This window comes from Vanacampus margaritifer, chromosome 18 (genome assembly GCF_051991255.1).
Source record: "Vanacampus margaritifer isolate UIUO_Vmar chromosome 18, RoL_Vmar_1.0, whole genome shotgun sequence".
Taxonomy (NCBI): Eukaryota; Metazoa; Chordata; class Actinopteri; order Syngnathiformes; family Syngnathidae; genus Vanacampus; species Vanacampus margaritifer.
This window is the reverse complement of record NC_135449.1, coordinates 14219460-14246158: the sequence shown is the minus strand read 5'-3', so window position 1 is coordinate 14246158 and position 26699 is coordinate 14219460. Positions and strand designations below refer to the sequence as shown.

General features: G+C 37.3%; 1 protein-coding gene across 1 annotated transcript in view; it reads right to left on the bottom strand.

The window, feature by feature from the left end:
* Positions 1–3221: 3221 nt before the first annotated feature.
* Positions 3222–26699, bottom strand: part of myocd (myocardin) — a 105451-nt gene continuing 81973 nt past the window's right edge. The window contains exons 3-13 of the mRNA XM_077551548.1: positions 21406–21561; positions 16192–16376; positions 14312–14416; positions 13918–14234; positions 12816–12972; positions 12196–12714; positions 10523–11023; positions 7925–8071; positions 7634–7735; positions 6972–7029; positions 3222–3991 (exon numbers count right to left, since the gene is read on the bottom strand). Coding sequence (XP_077407674.1) covers positions 3408–3991; positions 6972–7029; positions 7634–7735; positions 7925–8071; positions 10523–11023; positions 12196–12714; positions 12816–12972; positions 13918–14234; positions 14312–14416; positions 16192–16376; positions 21406–21561 — 2831 coding nt within the window. The 3' untranslated portion in view covers positions 3222–3407. The remainder of the gene's footprint in view (positions 3992–6971; positions 7030–7633; positions 7736–7924; positions 8072–10522; positions 11024–12195; positions 12715–12815; positions 12973–13917; positions 14235–14311; positions 14417–16191; positions 16377–21405; positions 21562–26699) is intronic.

Sequence of the window (26699 nt, the reverse complement as noted above, 5' to 3'; positions counted from 1 at the left end):
AATAAAAGACAAAATTAAGAAAGTCAGTGGCCAAGCAACATTGCAGCTTCTGTCAGGTACATTTTTTTTTTTTTCGGTGGATGGATTTTGTCTTGGTGGCACTGATGCAAACTAAAAACATCTTTACACAAAGGGATGAAATAAATAATTTGAGTTGCCAGAAAAGCATAAATACTCATTGATAGTGATTGGATGAGGATTAAGGATTTTGGGAGGTGTACTGAGACATATATATATATATATATATATATATATATGTATTTCTATATAAATGCATTGTTTTCTTCGGATTTTTATGTTTCTCAATAGGGCGAGAAACTTTGTCGTTCTGATAAAATTTCTCGGTCTTAAGTGACATGGGGGGAAATTGAAATATGTTTCTCATTCTACCGAGAAAGTTTCTCATACTAATCATCAATATTTTAGGTGTATGTCCAAGTTCTGTATGGCAATTTTGACCTCTTATGTGAATCAGTCAGTAGTCCCCTCCATGCACTGTCATCACAGTAAATAACCAATGGAAACACATTTTATTGCATACATCACTTAAACATTAAAAAACAGAAGTACAGCATAAATGGATGATTAGTTTACATTTTGTCATATTCTTAACTTCAGTAAAACTTTTTTCTGTGCTTGATGACTGTTTTACGTAGAAAGAAAGATGTTTTTTTTCCCCCTTTGGAACAGGGAAAAGCAGAATTTTGTAGCCAATTGATGATCAATGCTTGCAGACAACGTGGAAATGGAAAATGTACATTTTGGGAAACATGTAGCCTTGCATCTAGCAGGCTGATTTCCCACAAGAAATCAAAGAGCTGTCAAATGTGTGATAAGTATTTACATGTGCAACAAAGTGGAACTACTTATTAGGGCACCTACTTTGTAAAAAGCCAGCTGTGGTGAATTACAGTATAAGGCAGTATTCACAGTAGAGATCTGTTTACAGGTGTACTTATATATTACATTTATTATTCACAAGTGCTAGTAATGGACAATTCTTGGTGGCAAATGATTTAAGAAAACGATTCATTTTGAAGTGGGAATTTCAATTTGCATCACATTTTATAAGACAAATGTCTGTGGTCTATTCAATCCAAAACAAGCGGCAATCTCTATATAGAAAGGAATGTCAGTATAAATACATGAAACGGTACAAATATTATTACACCAAATAAATAACTAGCTGGATTGAAGTTCTAAAGGGTGAATGTTTTAGGACAAAAAGTATTTGTTAGAAAAATAGAGATGACATAGAATTTATCTGACGCCAATTTAAATGTTTGCATGAAAGCAGAAATGATATATGCACAATTTCTGCTGATTAAAATAGATAACACATTTTCAAAGGCATTACGTTTTGAATAACGCCACTCCATGGATAAATATTTTAAAGAATGAAAAGGGTTAAAAGGTTCCCTCAAAGAAATGCCAGGCTTCTCTACACAAGAGCACATTAAAAAAAAAAAAAACACCCCTGTGTAAAGGTTTTTGTGATATAAAAAATTGGGACCACAATAAGTCGTGGTTACACATTCAAACTCATGTTAAATCTAAGTCAGCATACACCGCTAACCATTTTAATATTAAATTGCTTCCAAATAGCCCCCGCCCCCCTCAAAATGTTTTTTTTTTTAAAAATAATAATCAGTTGTTCTGGTAGGCTTTTCCTGACCTTATTTTCTTCTAACCAAAGCATAACCCCCCCCCACACACACACACACAATTGAGTTGCACATTCTATAGGTCACTTTAATGGTGAAAAAGATTTTAAAATCAAGTAGGTCTCAATTTTTTTATATACCCCAAAAGAGGCCTTTCAACGAGGGGTGTGTAGACTTTTTTTATACCCATTGCATATTCATATTAATATCACAAAGCAAAGTGTATCAAATACTGCATCATTTAAACTAAAGGTGCACAGTGAGTTTTGTTCATATTTACATTAAAAGATAAAGTTATTAACACAAACCCAAAAGCTAAAAAAATTCAAAATAATTGTAAAAATTAGGCTTGGAGTATTGATGCCATAATGCATTATTTTATAAATGTGTATGATAAAGTAATTAATAATAATAATTAAGTAAAAATAATTGTCTGGAGAATATTTAATTCCTATTGATTTGTAGGGATGTTCGATACCATTATGAGTACACAACTATTGAGTAATCACAGATACTGAATGCATGTACCGATACTACTAGTAGTTTTGATAAATAAAATTTAAGAACAATGACAGATCATTTTAAAGAAAGACATACATCCTAAGATAGCATTTTTCCTTAAAATTGCATGAAATTAATGGCAATTTTCTATTCTTCTAATGTTGAATTTCTATTTCTTGATTGTAAAGAAAGTGTAAGTCAAGGGGCAATGTAGAACATCTTTATGGAGATTTTTTTTTTTTAATGGCATGATAATGTGTTTTAAAAATACTTTCCTTAGTGCATTATTTAGTGTCATCTAGTGGTTCGCGAGGCTACCACCAATTACAGTACTACCCATTATTAACCGGAGTGAGCAAGCGAGCAGCCCGGCGAGCAGGAGCTAGCGGGAGTGGCGACCAAGAGTGGATAGCAACAACTTGCTGGAGCGGCTAACAAAAACTAGCTAGAGACTTACGATTTTATTTATATATATATATATATATATATATATATATATATATATATATATATATATATATAAAGAAATGTAGGTTGATTAATTTTATAGTGAGTTTTAAAAACCAGAGGTGGCAGGTCCAGGAAGTAAATACGGTGCCACAGTTTGGCTTTACCCATTGATGCTAGCTAGCTCAATAGCAGGTAAACAAGAACCATAAGAGCTAGTTAGGGAGCTAGCTAGCTAGCACCTGGGGCTAAAGCCAAACTGTGGCAGGATTTTTACTTTTTGGACCTGGATTTGCCACCACTAATTTTTAAAAACCAGAGGTGGCAAATCCAGGTCCAGAAAGTAAAAACCTCTGGTTTTTAAAATCAGAGGTGGCAAATCCAGGTTCAGAAAGTAAAAACCCTGCCACAGTTTGGCTTCAGCCCTTTAGCCCTTATCGCTAATTGTTTCCATTGTCGTGCTAGCTAGCAGGTAAACGAGCACCATGGGAGATAGCTATCTAGCACCATCGGCTAAAGCCAAACTGTGGCAGGGTTTTTATTTTCTGGACCAGGATTTGCCACCTCTGTATAAAATTAATTATTAGTTCACCACTAGATGGCGCTAAAAATACACATTGTCCATTGAGATAATGAATATATCTTAATGGCATAGCATGCACAAGGTGCATAATGATGAAGGATATTTTGGTCTGGATCAAGATTTTTTAGCATTGGCTCTTCTGATTTCCATTATTTTCTATTTTCATTATAGCCAATGTGATTTATACAGTCTTGTTGTCGATGCGTCTGTGTTCACCAGTGCTCCAGATGGAGGTCCATAGCAGAGTTTAAGTTTATATCAGTGACATCCAAGAACTCAGCGTTGAAAATGCTGGGCACGATGGGCGTTGGAACATTAAAGGCAGCGGTTGAAGTTGGTGACGTCAGGTCCAGCCACTCCATCGTCTCCCACGGGGTTTCACTAAAAGCCATACTGACCATCCCCTGCACCTCGGGGATAGCAGACACCTTGTTGAGGGGTGAAAGAGGCGTGTCTAGCAGATCTCTACTGGGCCCAACTTTGTCCTGTTGGGGATGATGAGGGTGGCGCTGGTGGTTGTGAGGGCCGCCGTAGCCTTCACCGTCTCGGTTTCCTTCGTCTTCTTGGTGCCCGTCGTCTGTGGCCATCTTGACAGAGGTTGCCTCCCCTCCCCTGCTCATTGGGCCCAGCAGAGTCTCCAGGTGGTCATAATGGAGCTGTGAGGGTGAATGGTGTTCGTAGTGGCGGTGGAGCCTTGGGACGAGTAGGCTGGGGTACCCTGGGAACACAGTAAGGTGAGGCAAGACTTTGGTTACAGAAGACCTCTCCTTCTCTTCTCTGGCGTTAGCTGGCATCTCTTGAAGAGAAAGAAGATGAGGGAGTATTGAATCAGGTTGACGGTTTGGTTACCAATATATAGATTTATGAAGAGTCTAAAAGTACAAACAATTACAGTAGCACATGTTCACGTTTGACAAGTTTTTGGTTGAAAGGCTTCAATATGAATGCTAAACAGAAATCACTGCGTCCTGGTGGCATATCTTTGTCTGTGTGAGTCACACAATATGGTTTGTTCATTAGGTTGACCCATTGCACAAGATCCATAAGAGCTGTATCTAGGATGATCAGACGTCCCGATTTGATCGGGACAGTCCTGATTTTGAGCCTCGGCTCTTGAGTACAGACGAATATCACCAACTCCATTGTTTTATCCCGATGTAACGCAGGTCCCATCCCGGTATCCTGTTTTTTTTTGCCATGTGTATGTCAATCACCGTTGTCATAGCGATTCATACAATGGATTAATTAATTAATTCAAACCCAAAAATATATAAATACATTTATAATTTTTTTTTTGTTTATGCTAGCTAGAGCATACATAAGGCTTTGATACAGCTTCTGTCATGAAGAGGTCACTTAAAGCAATGGTAGTTATAACAAAAAACAGGCCATGTTGCAAAAGCTCTTTTTGTCAGTGTTTTCAACAAGTTTGTGAATAATGATGAAACTTAGCTATATTCTAATGCTAATTAGAACAGAATATTCTGTGGACTTTGCAAAATCAGTCAAAATCCAGTAAAACAGCCGGGAGCGAAAGGCGTTGCTTCAGCGAAAATGGCTGAGAGTGAATGAGTTAAAAGGGAATTAAACTGTTAAATTCCTTCCTGTTTACTTTCACATTCCGTTTGCGTTCTCATCCGCATCTACTCGCTAGCAGGCATGTTTTCATCATACTGGTGGAACTACAACTACTTCCTGCTTTCGTGTCAAAGAATCATGTTAAATGTTGTCCTACTATCCTAATATTGCCTTCGCCACCATTGGACCCAACACAAGCTGAGCTTTCTAGCGACATATTTTGTTAGAATGTAAGAACGGCGCGAGGTGAACAGCACAGCCAGCTTCCAATAGCCGCTGGGGTCGAGCTAAAGAGGTTGGAAAATGGTGAGTGCATTGCCTTGTTTAGCGATGTTAAACTGTCAACCAATATAGCATTTAGCATCAGATCAATTAAGTTACTAAAGTAAATTGGAAAATCTGGTCACTCTCGCTACATCAGAAAGTCTCCCTTGACCTTTTATAAAGCAAGATGAGTTGCAAAAGCACAAAAAGAGATTGGATACTGTAAATTGGGTACTGTGGCTAATGAGAGGTGATAGCATGCTAACGGGCTGACATTTTGTATGCTAACGTAGCAAGAGTGCAACCTGAGTTCAGAAAGCATTATATCTTGCCCTTGCCCTGTTTTTAGGTATTATTATGGGAATGCTGAAGCATCAACAGCATACAGTATGTTATTGTGATTTTTATCCTCAACACTTTGCCGTGAAATAACTCCCAAATAATTCTTCCGATTTACACCATTGCTTCATAAATCCCCGCCTCCTGGCAGGTATATATTGTCTGATTCCACATTACTTACAGTATTTGCACAATTTCATGTTAAATATCAACTTTTCCCCATTTATTTTCAATGGGACTGACATTTAACTTTTTTAAGTACCACTTTCCACGCCCACTTCCATACATACAACTGATCATCATTGGCAGGTGTCTGATACTGTTCGGTGTTGTAAAGTGCATTGTCCAGTAACCAGGAGGTTAGAGGTTTGAATCTCACCAATGGACTATACATTGCAAATATACCCATGGCTGTTATGCTAAGTGATATATATACATGTATCCAACTGAGTGTCACATCAGGAAATGGATTATAATTTTACTGAAATGATTTTAGCACATGCATTCAAATCTTGAGCTAATAGCCTTAAGCATTCCCATGCAATTTCTATTGAAATTGCACTTTGTCTGGTTTGTAATAAAAATGCTAACATGCTAACAAATTCAATATCCACCAGAGCAGAGAAATTGCTATGGTCTCTTGACAAGGATTTTACATCTACCCTGTATTCCGGTACTGATGAAAATTAATAAAATTGGTAGGCTATAATTTACAGTAAGTAGTAAGCCAGCAACTTGATTGCAACAGGTGATAAGTCTCAATAAAGTTACCCAGGTACTACATCTAGATGGAGAATTCTAAATGCAAAAATAAATGTATGGTACCATTTAGTAAGATAGCAATATGGGTAGTGTAAGTGATGATGAGGACTGCTAACGATTTTAAATGTTTCTGTGTAGTTAGGTAAACTTTAATGATAATTGATCAATTGTAAACATGATACCTGTTGCTCAGCAGCGGTTCAAGTTAGGGTCTGCTTATGGAAAAATGCACTAACATTTATAAAGAAATAATAACATGGGCTGCTTTGCTTAGCAAAGCCATGCCTCTACTGCTTTGTATCAAATGAACATATTAAACCTAGTGTGACACAAATCCAAATATTCAAAATAAACAATAGTGTCGAACTGTTCTACATTATACCTGGACCTGTGTCTCTAATATTTTGTCCTGTTCATGTAACAAAATAGTGTAACTCGCATCACTGTAAACCAGCCTGGAGCAAAGTATGGCCCTCACAGTAATCATGAAGTCAAAACGTAAAATATGTGGTCCTTTTATTTTGAAAGTTGTGCTTTTTATTTTCACACGTGTGGATGCTAGTACAAGCGAGGTGTTCCAGTTGTTCATGTGAACCCTTTGCAAAACGAATAGGCCAGCCAAACTATAACTACAACAGAATGCATTTTATTACATGAATACTGATCGTATCCCTCAAATATTGATCATTATCATCTTTTTTTATTTTTTATTAACATTTTTTATTGTTTGTTTATTGGATCACACAAGATTGGACAAGTGTATCTAATGTTTTATGTTTGTTTTAAATACAGTGACAAAATTAGTTTTTGACATTTCAAACATTTCAGCTTACCTCCACTTTCTATGAGAACGTCCAAAAGTTCATCCATCTGCTGACTTCTGGTCAGTTGCTGTAACACAAAAAGTTGAAAGTATATAATAATGGTGTTGACTTCACTCGGAAAAGCCAAAAGCCTGTAGAACAGTTTTAGAAGCATTTCTTGAAAACCAAGACCAATAGACAGTTTAGACTCGATTACAAAATTAATAATCATACAAAGGAAGTAGTATAATTGTCACATCGTTGTTAATTGACTTAAGTAAATAATTGTTTATGTTTTTGGTAAGTTAAAACATCTGAATTCTTATTCTCTTAGCATTTTTGTATGATGTAAATGGGTTGAATAGATTGAATGGGTGCTATCTCGCTTGTTAGTAATGAATTGTGGGCTGATCATGTTCAAGGGTTCTGTAGATAGCTATATTATGGTCCTTTATTCATTTAACTCCAAGTATGCATATATTCTGCATGTTTGAAAAAAATACTCCAACCCAAAAACAGCGCAGTCGATGGAGCAAATGCAAAAAGAAAGATGTATAATAGGTGATGGATTTCAGGAAACTCAACACAATAGTGAGAAATGCCAGCAGGCAAATAAAAAATAAAATAAATAAAATTAAAAAATTAAGGGCCAGCCATGATTTGTAGAATTTGAAGCTTGGATTCAAATTTACCTGCACGACTGCATCCTCATAGCATGGGAGTTGGCTTAAGTCAGTCGAATGTGAACTATTGAAGGATTGGCCAAGATGACGAGGAGGGGGCAAAAATGACATCTACATGAAACAGGTGAGAAGTGACATTAGCTCTGAGCTGGAGCTTACCACGCAGGTGTGTTTAACTAATGAGAAAGTTGAAGGAACAATGAAATTGGGTCTTTGCAAATAGAGTAATTTGGTTTTGTAGACGCAAAGAAAATGTCAATGAAATAAACGACAAAGCAGGAGAATTCTGTCATTATTTACCTTTGATTGCATATTTGGGTTGCCAGGCTTGGCTGAGCCATTGTGATTGAGGCTGTAATCGGATGCATTGGAATAAACTCCCTGAAGGCCTCTTTGGTCTGTAGGGTAAGAACAGTTGACGGGCTGAGAAGTAATCTTATGAGGTGCCTGTAGGAAGAGAGCATGTTCAATGTTAAATCCTTATTCAATCATTTTTAATGTAGTACTACCACTTCTGGAGCCACTAATTTGTTTGTCTAGACTAAAGCACATTGTTGAACTTTGTCTTGGCGTTGCCTGTCGGTCATTGTAACTTTCATCTTGGCTACATCTCAATATTTAAATAAAAAAAGAAATACATATCAAAATACTGAACTGCCACATTGCCAAAGCTAATCAGGCTCCGGAATGAATCAAATATGTAATCATTTGGAAATATTATTTTCACAAGTGTGAATTTTACCAAATATGCGCAGGTTGTCATAGCAATAATCAACTACTTTTATTTTAACATTTCGGATGCTGGGTGGAATTTTTCAGGGCCTACAGGCCAGCAATTAACTAGTTCACTGCCATTGATGGCTATAAACGTCAAAAATTTATTTGAACTATTTCATTGAACTATTTCTATTAGTTTAAATTTGTTTCCACTTTTGTTAACAATTGTATAAAACCAGTAACTAGTGAAGTCATGCGATTAATTAGGATTAAAAACAATAATCGCCTGACGCCCCAAATTTTAATTATATTTTCTTTCTTTTTTTAATTCATTCACTGCCATTGACGGCTATAAACGTTAAAAATTCATTTGAACTATTTCTATTAGTTTAACATTTTTTTCCCCACTTTTGTCAACAAGAGTATGAAAACTTTTTGTACATTTAGAAGAGATGTCAAATTTTTGATTAATCGTGAGTTTACTAGTGAAGTCATGTGATTAATTACAATTAAAAAAAAATTTATTGCCTCTTGCCTTTAATTTTTAAAAATCTTAAAAAAAGAGAAGAATTTATGGTAGTTAATAACCTTTATACCCTATTCATTTTAGGCTTGCTACACATCAAACATGACTGCCGAATGTGATGTTATGAACAATTGTAAATAAAAAACACACAAACACACACACACAAAACAGACAATCACACAAAGTGATTGTCTCATGCAAATACGAAATATGATAGCGACCCAGGTCGGATATGAAAAAATCAAAATTGTACGGTTCACACTGACATAAAAAAAAAAGTCAGATACAGGTCGCATTTGGGCAAAAAAATCAGATCTGGGTTGCATTTGCCTGCAGTGTGAACGTAGCCTAATAGAGAGTGTATATTTGACAAGCTTGTGGCAATGACCACCTCTTTTATTAAGGGCACTCATGTCGTTTCCTGAGAGACTCTCTACACTTCGCTTTTTTAAAGCCACAGAAATATATGAAATGATATAGGTAAGTCAAAGCAGGGTCCTACATTAAGACTTTTGGGTCGTGATTGTATATACCACATGTAACGTTAGTTCGCCGTCACTAACTTGTGGATCGTGAGGCTACAGGACTGAGAACCACCTCCCGTCCGACCCGCCTCCCATTCCCACCGCCGGAGTCCACCCACCCAAGTAGATTTCAAATCTGTGGGAAACACTGTGATATAATATGATGAATTTCAATGATGATTTCATATTTAGCGTCACTATACTGTATCATGCAGGTCTTTAAGAAAATATGACTTCTTTGCAGTTACTTTTTTTTTCCTGTATAAAATTGAACTGAATATTGGACATTTTCTGGGCTTTATAACTTGTTCAAGCCCATCCTTACAGAAAGATTTAATCTGATGTACAAAAAAAAAACATGCACAGTGTGGTGAAAAGGTTTATGGTGATTTACCTAACTCAAAATATTGAATATCAACTATTAAAAAAGGCAAAAAAATGTTGCTTTCACAATATTTATTTAAGAAAATTTGTCTTGTCCCTGTAGCTGCGATATTGCGAAACCGTTCCATTCACCTTCAAGTAAACTTATCAATCGCAGAAAAACTAGTAGCCAGTGTCTTGCATTTAAACAATTTAAACCTTAACTCATTTGCTCCCAAAAACAAAATCGATTTTAAATATTACCATGGTCCCAAAAATGTATTTATGTTTTTTTTAATGTTTTTTTTTAATGCTAGAGCATACAGAAGGCTTTGATGCAGCCTCTGACCTGAAGAGGCTGCCTAAAGCAATAGTAGTTATTACAAAAAACGGCCAACAGGTGGCAGCAGAGTATAAGAGATCAACCAGTGCAATGTTGCAACAAGCTCTTTTCCCCATTGTTTTGAACAAGTTCGTGAATAATGATGAAACTTAGCTATATTCAAATGCTAGTTGCTTCAAAACGGAAACAGATACAAATGTACTTTTTTTCCTGATGAAAGAAGAGACTTAAATCTTTCTTCTAGTAGGTTCCATGTTTTTATAGACACAATATTCGGTGGGCCGTGCAAAATCAGTCAAAATCCAGTAAAACAGCTGGGAGCGAAGGGGGTTGCTTCAGTAAAAATGGCTGGGAGTGAATGAGTTAAAAGTTCCACACATTATTTAAGGTTTGATGATTACTGTTCTGTAGACGTTTCTACATACCTGCATAATGCATCCTCTGGTACCGCAGTGGGTTGTGGGGTGACCACAGCTGTCCCTCCCAACTGGAGGTGATAGCATGTAAGGGTTGCTTGGAGACGATGGCTGGGGGCTTCCAGAAGGCTTTCCGATGGGTGAGTCTTGTGGTGAGCACTGCGGACTGAGGAAAGCAGTCATAGTGGACGGGCTGCCCGAGGAAGGGGCTGAGTTCATACAATGTGGCCCACAGTCACCCCCCATATTGGGGAGCATGGTGTTGCATTGTCCCATGTCCTCCATGCAGTTCCCTGGGGAGCTCTTGATATGTTTGGAAGAGGAGAGCGGACAGCTTGAAGACATGGACATCGGCTCTTGTTTGATGTTCACCTCGTAGGGATGGTGCCCCATCATTGCTGGAGTTTGATTATGCATGGACAGATTGTGGGACTGAGATGGAGTGATGGTGCCTTGTGCTGCTCCATAGCAGCGCTTCCTCTTGTGAAGTTGCATCTTTAGCTCCTCAACCTACAATATGGGCATAAAAATAAAAGTTTGACTGATTAATTAATGGCATGACTGCCTAGTTAACTCACAATTAATTGCAAATTAATCACACGTATCTGTAAATGTACAATGACAGATATTTTTACTTAAAATTTTCATACTCTTGTTACTTATCATAAAAGCGGAAACATCTTGTTTCCAAGTACATTGTATATTTTATCTCAGTGTTATAGTAATTTTATAGTAATTAAAAACGTTATTTGAAGTTAAAAAGATATACTTAACAGTTAAAAGGAGTGTGAAACATTTAGTCATAGATTTGTGTTGAGGTAATTTTCTGCTACTAGGTGGCATGAGTGTTTTATGTTGCACATTGGTCGTGAAAGGAGCAATTGGTATTTAGGACATAAAGAAACTCGTGGATTCTAGGCCATTTTCTTTCATTGTAAATACTTTTTTTTTTTTGCATACTATTAACTCATTCACTGCCATTGACAGCTATAGATGTCAAAAATTAATTTGACGTATTTTTATTAGTTAAACATTTTTCCCCCTATTTTTGTTAACAAGAATATGAAAACCTAGATTTTTTTGTACATTTTAGAACAGATATAAAATGTGTGATTAATCGTGAAAAAATAATAATGTTTTTTTTGTTTTAAAGTATTAAAAATTAGGGGCGTCGGGCGATTACAATTTTTAGACGTAATTAATCGCATGACTTCACTAGTTAACTCCCGAATAAAAAAAATTGTAATAATAAAAAAAAAAGTAATGTTTTTTTTTTAAAGATAAAGATTAGGTGCGTCGGGCGATTACAATTTTTAAACGTAATTAATTGCATGACTTCACTAGTTAACTCATAATTAATAAAAAAATATATATATCTGTTCTAATACAAAAAAAACCATTCTAGGTTTACATACTTTTGTTAACAAAAGTGGGCAAAAATGTAAAACTAATAGAAATAGCCGTCTATAGCCGTCAATGGCAGTGAATGAGTTAACATAAACAGTGAAATGAATGAATGAATGAATTATTAGTTCACCACTAGATGGCACTAGGGATCACTGAATGTCCCTTTAAGGCCTTTTTAATGACTTGTGGAAACCCTCTACTTCCCAATGGTGTATATAATTTTATTTAGCTGCATTGAGCCATTCTGGGATATGAATTACACTTGCAGTTCTCACCTGTCGTTGCTCCTGGTGTAGCTTCCATGTCAGCTCTTCAATCACCTTTTGTTTTTCTACCAGCATTTTGTCTTTTTCTGCATCCATGCCGTCCATTCCGACACCCTCTCCTGCTCGCGATCCACCCCCTCCCAGGCCATCATCCACGCCGACTTGGCCAGGAGATGCCTGCAGAGCAAACTGTGGCGGAGAGGACATGGGCACATCGCTGAAGCTGTCTGGGAGCGAGCCACTGAGGGAATGCTCAGAGGATGCTGGCGAGATTGGCGGGGTGGAAGAGGTACTGGGGTAAGGGTAAAAGCCTCCCTGAGACAGAGTGCTGGAAGAAGATGGAGACTGGTAAGAAGACAGCGACCCTGTTGGAGTCACGGGGAAGGTCACTGTGGTGATGTCAGAGGAGGCCGATGGAGACGAGCCGGAATTGGAGTCCTTGAAGGGCCGAAGTCGCTCAATGAGAGCCGTCTTGGTACCTGACACAGGCAATCCACGGATACGAAGATGCTGCCGGAGCTCTGATACCTTGCAAAACAAAACAAAACAAAACAAAAAAAATGTACTTGGCGTTTCCAGTTTCCATTAAATGAATTGGCAACACAATGGTATTAAACTATAGAACCTACTTTAAGGTCATCCAGATTGGGTGGCAGAGGCCCAGGTTTCACTGGGGAGATGTTGTTTTGGTTGGGATATGTGGTCTTGATTGGTGAGGAAGAGTTGCTGTCTCCAGTGGTGGATAGACCACTGGGCATACAAACTGACAGCTGCTCGCTGGACCCTCTAGAATGAAAGATTTGAACACATTATTCAAAAGAGCAACATAGACAGACAACAGATTTGGCTTGACAAAAGAGGCGGAACCAGACTAATTTAGCAAAGATGACGTCACGTTACCTTGCCATGACAACACAAATCTACAATCCTTGTTTGAGTCTAATATTTTACAGTATAACTACTTATTTGTATATAAACCTTTATGGCTTTGGTTTTCTGTAAAATTTAGATGAAATTATTTATTTCAACAATATTTTGTAAACAATTACTTCCAGTTTTGGGTCACACATAAAAAAGATCATTGTTGGGACAGACAGAGAGAAAGAGGGATGGAGAGAGAGGGAGTGAGGGAGAAAAGGAGAGAAGTAGAGAGAGAGGCAGAGAAGGAGAGAAAGAGAGAGGGACGGAGGGAGAGAAGGAGCGAAAGAGAGAGAGGGAGAGAGAGGGAGAGCATGAGAGAGACAGGGAGGAAGGGAGAGCGAGGGAGACTTTTAGATAGATTCGATATTTTTATTTATCGAATTTTTGACTCAAAGACATGATTGTAAATATTGATTTTAAATACAGTACTATGAAATATCTTTGCTTTAATTTTCACGGAATCGGTGTGGATGCACTGCTTGTGTAGCAAATAATTGTGATGTAGTAAGTAGCAGTAGAAGGCAAAGGTGGGCGGGTCAATGTATTTTAAGCGTCCGTCATTTGCCAGTCATCAACAGTTGGGCCGCCCTTCCGTCATGGTCAATCCGTCAATATTTTAAGACAAATCAAATTATATATATAAATTATCAATTCATCATTCATCAGCTAAATGGATGTTTTGTCAATGACGGAATACACATATTAGCCGTTAAAGGCATACAGTATTTCACTAAACAACTTCAGTTCAGCAAGATCTTGAATAATAAAAGTAAAATTTTTCAATCACTTTGATTTTTGCCATGCGCTTACTTCTGCATCTGCGCCTGCGGGTGCGGCTGATAACTGAAGGCAGGCTGTCGCTGCGGAGCCTGGCCCTGCATCTGTCCAGCATGTGTGTGCTGCTGAGACTGGGAATGAGTGTGCTGAGCGTGTTTCTGCTGGCTGAGGATCTGCAGTTGCAGGAACAGCTGCTGCTGCTGGAGGAGTCGGGCGTACGCAGAGTCCATAGGCGGGGGCGACTTATCAGCTTTCTGATCTGGCGGTATATACTGGTGGTATTTGAGCTTTTTCACTTTGGGCTTCACGTCTTTGGGCTTCTTATGGCGGTTCTTGTCAGATGTCTTGGACTGTTTGGAAAGTAAAACATGCTAAATAATTGTAGATGCTGTAAAATATGAGAGCATTTTATTCATAATGTGCCAACCTTGACAATAGCTGGAACTGGAATTGGGGGGGTGGCATGGTTGTTGCAAACTCCAGACAGTCCTTCATCTTGGCTTTGGTCAGACGGGTCTCTGGTTGTGCCCTCCTGTTCACAAACAAACAACTCAGGGTATCAAAATTAGTGTGCTAATTTTTAGTTAATTTAATATTCCTTTAACGCCACTCAATTACGATTAATGACCGCCCCTTACTTGGACAGCCGGTGCTGGGGAAATTCTAGTCGCAACATACTGTAGCAGACACGTCCACGTCATAAATTTAACTCATTTGCTCCCAAAAACGTATAAAAACGTTCTACTTTTAATATTGCCATTGTCCCAAAAACTTACTTCCACGTTTTAATGTTTTTTTTTTAAATGCTAGAGCATACAGAAGGCTTTGATGCAGTCTCTGAACTAAAGAGAATGCTTGAAGCAATGGTAGTTTTTACAAAAAATGGCCAGCAGTTAGCAGCAAAGTACAAGAGATCAACAAGGGCCATGTTGCAAAAAGCTCTTTTCCCCCACTGTTTTAAACAGAATTGTGAATAATGATGAAACTTAGCTATATTCTGAAGCTAACTGCTGCAAAACAAATATATACATATACATACATATACTTTTTTTTCCTGGTGAAAGAAGTGACTCTAATCTTTCATTTGGTAGGTTCCATGTTTTTATAGCAATAGAACACAATATTCTGTGGGCCTTGCCAAATCAGTCAAAATCCAGTAAAACAGCTGGGAGCAAAGGGGGTTGCTTCAGTGAAAATGGCTGGGAGTGAATGAGTTAATATGAAAAGAAAAATGTACTGAGCTGTCACCAACGTCTTACAAATGCAATTATGCCATCTAGTGGCAGAAAAAATACCTCAACACAAATCAATATCACACTCGCTTTTTATACTACAGTGCATCTTTTTAATTTTAACTCATTGTTATGAATTATTATGAAATGACTGTTTCAATGATGTCAGTTCAACATTTTTTTCCACTTTTATGTTAACAAGAGTATGAAAACTTTGAAAAAAATTGTTATTGTACATTTTATTGTACATTTGGAACAGATACAAAATCTGCAATTAATTGTGAGTTAACTATTGAAGTCATGTGATTAATTACGATTAAAAATTAATCGCCTGACACTCCTACAAAATACATATCATGATAATTATTTATTAATTTAGTATGCAACATCTAGTGATCTACTGATTTTGAGATCAGTAGATCAGTGATAGTGCACTTTAGTGTCCCGTTCCTCTTAGTCACGCCCTTCCTGGTCTCATCGTCTTTGCCCACATGAGCACTGAAGTCCCCCAGCAGGACAAGGAAATCCTTAGTGGAAATCCTCACCATCAAGACCACCACAGACTCCAAAAAGACTCTTGCCGAAACCTTGAATCAAGGTCAGATTTTTTTTTTTTTTTTTACCTTGCCCACCATCTTAGTTTCATTCCCTGCCAGAGAGTCACATTTCGCCTACCTCCAGCTGAGGCAAAACATAGTCCTGTTTTATCAATCTTCATAGCCATGCTTGTTCTGGTCTCTCACTCACAGAACCTGTTTGTCTTACCAGGAACATTAAGTTCTGGACAACTAAGCTCGTCAGATCATCAAGCAACCCCCTCCTCCAGGGCGACTGCTCAAGAAGAGTCAAAGCTATTTTATTAAGTCCAACCATAAATTGACAAGTAAAAGGCTGTAGTTCGCTCTGACGCCACATGGGGGGAGAACAGGCTAATATATGAAGACAAACTCCAGAACCGGTCAATGTCCAAGTGGGTAGAAACAAGCAGATGGGGGAAAACGGAGCATGAAAGCAAATACCAGAGACGTGAATAAATCTTGCTAATGTTTTGAAGTCAGTGCAAGGTTGCTTGTACCTGCTGTGTGCCGGCGAGTGCAGGTGAGGAAGAGGAGGAGGGCATGTTGCCGACCGCCTCAGATGAAGGGCAAGCTGAGCCCTGAGACTCGTCGCTGTGATGCTGCTCAGGAGACAAACTCTCACTGCTGCTGTCCTCCTCAAAGGCGTACGAGTCCTCTTGCTTGGGGAACTTGCCATGGTTTACTGCAAAAGGAGACACAAAAGAGCTTTTGTCACCAAAGATAAAACCAGAGTACAAATAGTAAATACCAAATCTTATTTTGTCAGGCGTTGCAAAAAAAATTAGGGGTTGACCCGTAATTTGGGTTTGGCAATTTAAGAAAATGAAAATGAACTGAGGGTGATTGTTTCTGCTATTAAAAAAAAAAGTCCACTAGACCTTTTCACCAACGAGTTTGAACCAGGAAGCCTCCTTTACTTGAATGATAGTAGGCCTCCGCCAAGACCAAACAACCCCATTGTGGGTTATTTTTCATAACCACTACTTATAATGAAAAACTTGAACTCTTCACTTTAAGATGATTTTCACTTCTCCTGTCTATTCTAAAAGTGTGTAGCTATAACCTTAGCAACCTTTTCACACCCCGTGTATAATTAGTGCTGTCAATGTTAAAGCGTTAAAGGTGCATTGTGCCGTTTAAAAAGGTAATATTAAAGCTTTTTCTACATCATGCAAAGCTCCGCCAATGCCCGGATGAGTACAAAGAGCCCTGACTGTTTTACTCTGACTGCACCTATCAGCTTTTATCTTTCCCTTATAGTAGAGTGTGCGGACCCCGCACACTCCACAGTTTTGTTGGGGAGGGGGAGTTGTGCTAGCATTAGCCTGTGGTGTTAGCTAGCGTACGACACAGCAGGCATGAGCTGTTAACTTTCCACAGTTGGGATGCTGCAGTTACGCTTTGGGCCAGAGGTGGCAATCGCGAATAACAAACTGTACAAAGATCCTTTAACTCATTAATAAATCACAAAAAATTATCATATTAATCATGTATTAACGCAGATGAATCACACTATTAATTTTGACAGCAGATGATCTTTTAGCTTGACAGCGGTTACGTTAAATGTATAACAGGTTGTATTGAGCAATAAACACAACTATAGGGTGGCATGGGTCAGTGGTAGAATGGTTGTCTCGCAACCCTGAGATTGTGGGTTTGATCCCAGGCCAGTGTGACTATGTTGCGGTATCCTTGAGCAAGAACTGAACCCATCAGTGTCATCAGTATTGAATATAGTGAAGTGTAAAAGCGCTATATAAATGCAGTACCATTACCACATGGTATTTAATAAATGTTTGCGTATTTATTCATGTCAAAATACTGGAGCATTTTTTTGTCATTTGAAATTATGTGTGTAATTAACTGATTTAAAAAGAGGAGGATGAGTGTGTTCAGTGGATCAAAAAATGTTGAAGACGTCCTCATAACATTAAATGTTGAAAGAATAAACACACAAGTGTTCTTCAAAATAAATGTAAAATGCAATTTTTTTGATAAAAAGCCGTTTTAATTAAGTGATTAAACATGATGAATCAAAATTCTAAAATGTGATTAATCTGATTACAAAATGTAATTGTTTGACAGGTCTAATAATAATCTTCAACTGTCATGCAAAACATCACATGATCCCATTCATTTTGAAGACAGGCAAAGAATTACAAGACAAAAGGCCTCAATCACAGTTACTTTGGTGGAATTAAATACAATGCTGCCAACCTTTTAATAGGAATGTTCATGACCATTTTACAATGAATTATGCTGATTCCAATGTAAAAGAGGAAACCATGCATTATGACATGTAAACACACGCGTGGTCTTTTCTTGATATCAGTTGTTATGAGCTGAAAGGAACATAAATATATCTTCTTCTTTTGAAGTCATCACTACATTTGCATAACATTAATCAAACACATAACAATATCTACTTTTACACCCCCCTGCATATATAACAGTAGGGGTGACAAAATTAGTCCATCAATTTTGAGTTAATTTAAAGTTCCTTTAACGCCACAAATTATTTTAACGCGTGATTAATGACCCGCCCGCTTGCAAAGTCTGTACTGGGGGAATGAATTCCAGTCGCAATGCAGCTGACACGTCCACGTCAAAATTTAGCAGTAATAAATTTAATAATAATGCAAATATTTGTGGGGTCAAGTTGTATTTTACAATTTTTAAAAAAAATGGTAGAATTCCACAAGTTACATCATGTTAGATAGCTCTTAAAATGAAAAGAAAAATGCACAGAGCTATCACCAATGTCTTACAAATGCAATTGCGCCATCTAGTGGCAGAAAAATGCCCTCAACATAAATCAAATACACACTTTGCAGTACAGTACATCTTTTTCATTCTAACTAATTTTTATGAATGATTATGAAATTAATGTATCAATGACTAAAAGATGCAGCCATATTTTTTTATTAGGTTTTCCACTTTTATGTTAACAAGAGTATGAAAAAATATTTTATTGTACGTTTTATTGTACATTTAGAACAGATATGAAATTTGCGATTAATTGTGAGTTAACTATTGAAGTCATGCAATATATATACAGAGGTGGGCACAAGGTCCGTCAATCTGTCAATGATGCCCCCCACCTCTTTCTCTCTCTCCCGCTCTTTAATTTATTCTCCTCTTATGTACATTCAGAAAATATAGATATTCCTGTATGGAAACATGGTATGAATAATTTAGGATGTTTTTTAAAAAGTAAGTAAATAAATTTATAGCAAAATAAAAGAAAATAGAAAAAACTACCCACTTAAACAGGAAGCTTGGCCCAGATTTTATCAATTGACCCTTAATGAAAACAACTTATTATTAAATATTTTTACCGTATATGTTTGTATTGTGTGCTTATAAGTGCTCGAATGAAGTTGTAACGTGTGACACTTGACTTGCATGTCTCACTGACACCTGGTACACACTCACTGTGGAGGTGTTACGCTGCTCTGGTGAAACCGTGACATAGCCACTTCACATTCTGATTGGCTGGGTTGACAAGGGCCTGAGCTGTGATTGGAGTAGCTGAGAGTGTCTATCTGAGAGAGAGCAGTGTTGTAGATTGGTGTGTATGTGTGACGTACAATAGATTGCCTTTTTGCATCCAAACGTGACAACCAAGAACACATCCCTGGTTTTAATCACGGTAGTGGGCTCATGAAACCCAGTGATCCCTTGCAACACACACACACACACACACACACACACACACACACACGCACACACACACACACACACACACACACACACACACACGCACACACACACACACACACACACACACACACACACACACACAAAGCTACATAGAGTTAAAGTACATCCGTCAATCTGATCACAGAGACTGAGGTGGCATAATGAAGAGACCTCTACAAGACTTTGGACACTTCCACTCTTCACTTCGGAGTTACGGTGTGTCGCATAGTATCCAGAATTAGTGCACAGAGGTTGGGAGTACAGCGCTCCTGGTTCACCGCTTTAAGGTAAGTGGTTCATGCTGCAGGCAGGCAACAGCCTGGTCCCTTCAGAAACCTTTGTAGGTGGCTTGCTGGAGCCAGGCCGTCCCATTAAAGCCGAGACAAGTGCTAAAAGGAGGGGAGGGAGTTACAAATATACACATATTCCCCACGTGCTTGCAAACACACTTCTAAAGAAAGGGCGGGCCTAAATACAGCTGTTGCTCATCCCAATAAAGTACTTCCATCCTTCTCCTGCAGTAGTGTACTAGATCACGGCATCTTTCTTCACGCAGCTTGTTTACGGAATGATCAAGGCAAACAGAACCATAACCACTATAGTAAAACTCGTACGCAACATACACTGTCAGAGATGATATAAAGACAGCACAAAACATGGAGGGGATTACAAGACAAACAGTCTGAGGCCCGACATGATGCGTAATGCTAAATGAAGTGTGTCCAAGCTGCATTTCCTGGAATCAAAGAGAGCAGGAGGGCATTTCAAGAGGGCTCCCCAAACACTTGAACCTCCCCAATAAACATGATTAAATTTTCTGACAAATACACACTTGTCAAAGAGAAATTGCTTTAATAAATGATAATAACAATTCTGGAGATTCAAAGTTAATCGTCTTTAAAAAAAAAAAAAAAAAAAAAAATTCTTTTTCTATGAATTTTTGCTCATTTAGTGTTTTTTTTCCCTTTGTCTTTTTTAGCGTTTGCAGTATTGCCAAATTTGGTGTGTTCATTTATTTTTATACATTTTAATTGGCTAGTTATATAATTGATTTATTCAAAATAATAATAATAATAATAATTATTATTATTATACATATTAATTCTGAAAATGGGAAAAAATAGCTTGCAAGAAATCCGACATTATTAAACATACTTTTTTTTTTACTATGAATTTTTTCTGATTTAGTGTTTTTTTCCTTCAACAACTTCAGTATTGCCAAATAATAATAATAATAATAATAATAATAATGATAATGAGGATTATTATTATTATCATTATACATAAAAATGACATTAAGGAAATTCTGAAAATGGGAAAAAAATTGCTTGCAAGAAACCCGACACTAGAGTACTTTTTCGTCATGAAGAAACAAATATGTGGTTATGACAATAAAAAAAGAAACATATCCACATTTTAAATTGATTTGACTGATAATATTAAGTCCTTTACTATACAGCAGTGCTTCTCAATTATTTTTTGTTGGCCCGCCCGTAAAAAAATAATAATTTTGCGCCCTCCACTCCCCCACCCGCCACCAAACTCTCTCTCTCTATAATAAATACTTGTTGTAAGTAGAACTCTGCAGCGGCGCTAATACTCCTTGCCCACTCTCCGAAAATCAGAGCGCCACTGCCACCCACTGTAGTGGATGTGCAATTACACTTTATTCTAGCAAGACAAAAAAAACATGCTCCCTGGGGTCACCCCCCCCCCCCCCCCATTTGAAAAGCACTGGTCTACAGTATATTATTGTAAAACCTGGAGTCATAATGTTTAACTCAAATTAACATTTTAATTTTAGTTTGCGGGTGTGGAAAAACATCAACTCAAGTGCACACTCACCATATTACTGTGTCTAAAGTGTGCTCTATTTTATCCGGGTATAATTACAAAAGCAGCATGCTCTCCTTTCAAATTCAACATGATAATGTGAGGCCACACAGGTTGAGATGCAGGTGCATTAAATGGTGTGTTAATACACTCGTGCAGCATCTTTCTGCTGATACCTGACATGGTGAGGGCAGCGTCTAGAGGAATGATATTCTTTTGAACCAGTTCCAGGGGCCCTGGCCTGAGAGCCAGCTTCTCATTGAGTTCCTCTGCGAGGTGGCCTCGCTTTAACCTCACTTGGTCCTGCAGTGAGGAGCTGACTGAGGCCGAGTCTGGAGAACACACAGCAGGGCCACACCATCAACAAAATGGGACATAACACGCGCTAGAATTGGGACTGGATTTACTCAAGAAACCTACTCGAGTAATGTACCTTTTGCGGTGCACATACTTTCACACTGTACTACAATCTGCCATCAGTGAGAGAAATTATGACAAAATATGTTTTAGCTAGATACAAAATGACTTAAAGTGGAAGTCAATGTTAAACATTTATTGACAATAATATGTTATATGTGACCTCATCAGTCTAAACATGACAATCTGATTAATATTACATTTGTGGAATATGAGTTATGCAGCCAAAAAATCCAGCCATTTTTTCAGGGGGCGGCCATTTTGCCACTTGTTGTTGACTGAAGATGACATCACAGTTGCTCAGGGCTCAAAACGGCTGGATTGTGCTGCTTTACTCATATTCCGCCAATGCAATATTAATCAGAATGTCATGTTTAGACTAATGAGGTCACATATAACATATTATTGTCAACGCAATATTAACCAGAATACCATATTTATTATTTTGGGGCTTCATAGAACATGCTATCGTCAAAAACATTTTTGGGGTTGACTTCCCCTTTAATTGAACAAAAAAAACAACAAGAAAGTCTTTACATCTATCCATTATCCATTTTCAGCTGTGGGAGTAGTCACAACCGACTTCAATCATGGCCAACGGCTTCACTCATTCCATTTGCACCAGTCACACAACGGAGTCTCGACATAGCGTAGCGCACATCTGTGCCATTGAGTTGGCACTTGTAGACCACCACCCCAAACTTGATCTTTTGTGTTCTCTCAGTGGGAAGATGTCAAAATAAAATAATACAAATATAATAATAATAATAATAATAAGAAGAAGAATGTGTTCAATTGATTGATTTCTTTCATGATTCAAATTCTTGGTCTAAGCAGGCCAAAATAGATTGACTTTCTGCCACCAGGCACATCTACAACGAGACTCCCTATACTGCGCTGGCACAGACATCATGAGGGAGACTCGTCAGCCAAATTGGTAAACATAAGCCATGCATATGTACTAAAATCAGGATCCGCCAACCTTTGTGCACCACCGCAGATGTGCCGTCTTTAAACTCATTTGCTCCCAAAAATGTATAAATAGATTGTTTTAAGTGTGCCAAAGACGTATTCATACGTTTTAAAAAAAATATTTTTTAAATTTATGCTAGAGCATACAGGCATTGATGCAGCCTCTGAACTGCAGAGAACGAGTGAAGCAATGGTAGTAATTACAAAAACGGCAGGAGGGGGCAGCAGAGTATAAGAGATCAACCAGGGCCATGTTGCAAACAAGCTGATTCACCCACAATTCTAAACAGATTTGTGAATAATGATGAAACTTAGCTATATTCTAATGTTAATTGCTGATAGAAATATACTTTTTTTCCTGACGAAAAAAAGAGACTATATTCTTTCTTTTGGTAGGTTCCATGTTTTTATAGCAATATAACACAATGTTCTGTAGGCCTTGCAAAATCAGTCAAAATCCAGTAAAACAGCCGGAGTGAAGGGGGTTGCTTCAGTGAAAATGGCTGGAAGTAAATTAGTTAATTGACCAACCATATATGTTTTGGAGCAAACTCCGTTACAGGAGGATCTGAACCAAGATTCACTTTATTTTATGTGAAAATATTATTTGACTAGACTTGCTAACCACTTGGCAATTGTGCTACCTATCAAGAAAGTCTTAATAAAACAGTTGGGATTTTACTTGAAAAATGCCACACTGTTCATATGTCCACTTTGGAGCTAACCTTTGTAAGTTTATGGGCAACCAAACCAACCAAGAGACTCCACAAGTGTTTTAACATTTTGTTTCTCTGCTCTTCCCGTATCTATCCTCTGTCTAGCGGCCTCACGCCATGAACAGCCAGAGATGCGTTGGCTTGCTAGAAAAATAAATTAACTGGCTGTAATTAAAGTGCTGCAGCTGGTGAGATTTTCAACCTTTCCACAATCTCGTTCCGTTAAAGCTATTACAAAATAATCATGTCTAGGGCAAACCTGCACTCGCTGCAGTACTCGCAGGCGCGATTACCTCACAGTGAAGCAAGCAAACTAAATCATTTTGATTATCTGATTGTGAGAAAGAGCAACAGAACTTATTTTTTCAAACTGAATTTGAGTCAGATTTTTCACAGGCCATATCTGCGGATCGAGTGCCAAAAGCAAATAAAGGAGATTGAGGTTTTTGCTGGACAACTCAGATGATGGTATTAATATCTGATGAAAAATGTATTGCATTATATTTAAAGCAGATATCTCTACCTCAAAATTATATCTGTTCCAATATCAGAGTTTGTTTTATTTATTTTTTTTCGGTTCATGTGAGCGTTTTTTTATTTATTTATTTACGGTACTCTTTCTAGAAAAATATGAAACATACAACTTCATGAGTGACGTCCCTTAAGATGCCAGCAAATCTTGTGATACTGCAGTTCAATGAGCATCTATAGGATTATCTCCTCATGGCGTTTTTCTTTTATTTTTGCTTTTTTTGTGTTTGTTATGATTCCATCTCAGAGGTGTATCATTAAAGGCAAAGAGGAACAAGTGAAAATGGGACCTATTTTGACACGATTCCGGCTGCTTAAATAAAACACTATCAATAACATACAACACATGACATAAATAAATAACAAAAACAAAATTTGTTTTAGTAATCTCAGTCAAAATGTAATTAGGTGATAGTGTCACTGTGGCAGGGGTGGCTGAAAAAAAAAATCTGCCTATATAACCTATACAACCTATATATAACACCCTCTGTAACTGAGATGCCATTGTATGTCATACCATCCATCCACAGTCAGGGATTCATGAAATAAAAGGGACACATATCCAGAACCGGAACACAACCATAATACAAGCAGGATGAATTCTAAGTAAAAAGCAGCGTTTTGCTGAGTTTAATTAACAAGATAATGTCATTTTGTTTGCTGTTGCTTTGCTTATAGTGTACTTCTATCTCAAGCATTTGGTAGCGAACACACAATTAGAGCTGACACCGTTTTGCATACTGCGATTAAAGGCCCGTTTATTCAAATCATATGTAAAAAGTACAATCCCGCATAAATCTCTTTCCCTTTGTTATTTTATGACTTTTTCTCTGCCCTTTTGCCAACAAGTTACTGAAATTTTTCGGCAATTTTGTGGAAATTTTATAGTAAATTTTGTGAATTCTTCTTTTGTTTTTGGACATTTTATAGTTACTTTTTAAACATTTTATTTTCTTTCTTTCCCCTTTTCTCAAAAGAAAAAAATCTGACTTCTTTTTTTGTGTGTTTTGTGTACTTTTTGAACATCCTCTTTTCTGCCTTTTAAAAAAAGAAATTTGCTGACTTTTTTGCCAATTCTAAAAATATTTTATGGTAATTTTCTACCTTTCTTTTCTTTTTGGACATTTAAAAGAACACTAAGGAACTTTCGGTTTGTGTTGATAATGGCAGCGCCATATGGACAAAAGCAATAATGTTATGCCTGAAGGAAGACCACATTTTCCAGGAAGACAAGCGTATTGCGTCGTTTTTTTGCTCACGCCGGTCAAATTGACTTCTGTCTTTGTAACGAATGGGTAAAGGGGGAAGTGACGTATGCCATAAAGGAGTCAGCACATTTGTAGTTTCTTGTATGGCTTATATTTATACTTTTGTATTACCATCCTACTCAAAGTTGCTTAGTGCCAGTAAAAATGATACAGACCCGCTCAGGCCATGCCAAAGGTACCATTCAACTAGTTTTAAGTCAATGTTTCATCAGAAGAGTTATGAAAATATTTTATTAAGGTTGAAAAGTTCATTAGTGCTACTTTAAGGTTACTTTTTGAACATTTTCTTTTCTGCATTTAAAGAACAAAAACAAATCTCTGACATTTTTGGCAATTTTATAGACATTTTGTGGTAAATTTCTGCTTTTCCTCTTCCTTTTTGGACATTTTATGATCACTTTTTGGACATTTTTAGGTAATTTAAAAACTTGTTCCTCTTTTTCTGACAACTGACATTTTTTGTAATGCTTAACTATTCATTTTTTATCTAAATCATTTACTCATTTGAAGAATATTTTATCTAATAAGTATGTAGAAAAGATATTAATTTCTATAAAAAAAAAAAAGAAAGTTAAAGGACAGGGACTGAAGAGCCCCGTGCGGCTCCAGAGCAGCAGGTTGCAGACCCCTGCCTTGGACAAACACATTTACTTCACATTACACTTATTATTGAAATTGTCAGATGAATAGTCAGTCATCATTAAAAAAAATATTTTATTTGACTTGGAATTTCTATTGTACACATCCGATTTAAAAACTTTGGTATCAGTGATGGCCATATTGAAATTACAGTTATGCCATGCAAAAAAAAAAAAAACTGGGAAAAAAAACTGCAATATGCAGCTATACTATACTTTACAGTACAGTATATACGGATATGCAGAAATGATCCAGCCTAGTTATAAACTACTCTTCCTTCAAGGATAAGTTGTCACACTGAAAAGCCATTTGCTGCCCACCATCAAGATGACATCATCATCCGTTTATAGCTCTGGAGCCTGTCCTGCTGTCCCAAACACCTCTCTTGTCTCTGCCTGGCCTGATTTAATATCACAGAGTTTTAACAGTGTTTAAACTGTGTAACCAAACTGCCTAAAAACCTGCTCAACAACTGCAAAACTGGCCCACATGGGTAGAACGAAACATGATCCAGTGAGTTTGAAGCTGGCTTACACAGTTTCAAACATTCACCAGTCGAATTAAAACATGCAATGCACTTTAAAGCTATTGTAATACATATACCTTTTGACTGTATTGGTCAAATGTAAACACAAGACTAAAAGGTAGGACGTATGGTGCATTAGGCAAGAATATTTCCATCCACAAAGGATTAAACATGGTGCTCAAGATATAGAGGGTGTTTTTAAACAGGGACCATACAAAAAGGTCACTAAACATATAGGCTATTAGATTTTGTATATTCAAAGCAAAAGGGCACTTCACGCCTCTGAAAACTTGAATTTTGGATTGCCAACATAAAGGCCAAATAAAAAAACATTAAATTTAAGGCATCAACAAAATTAAATAAACCGATGCTACTTTCCCGCAATCAATAGATAAACAGCC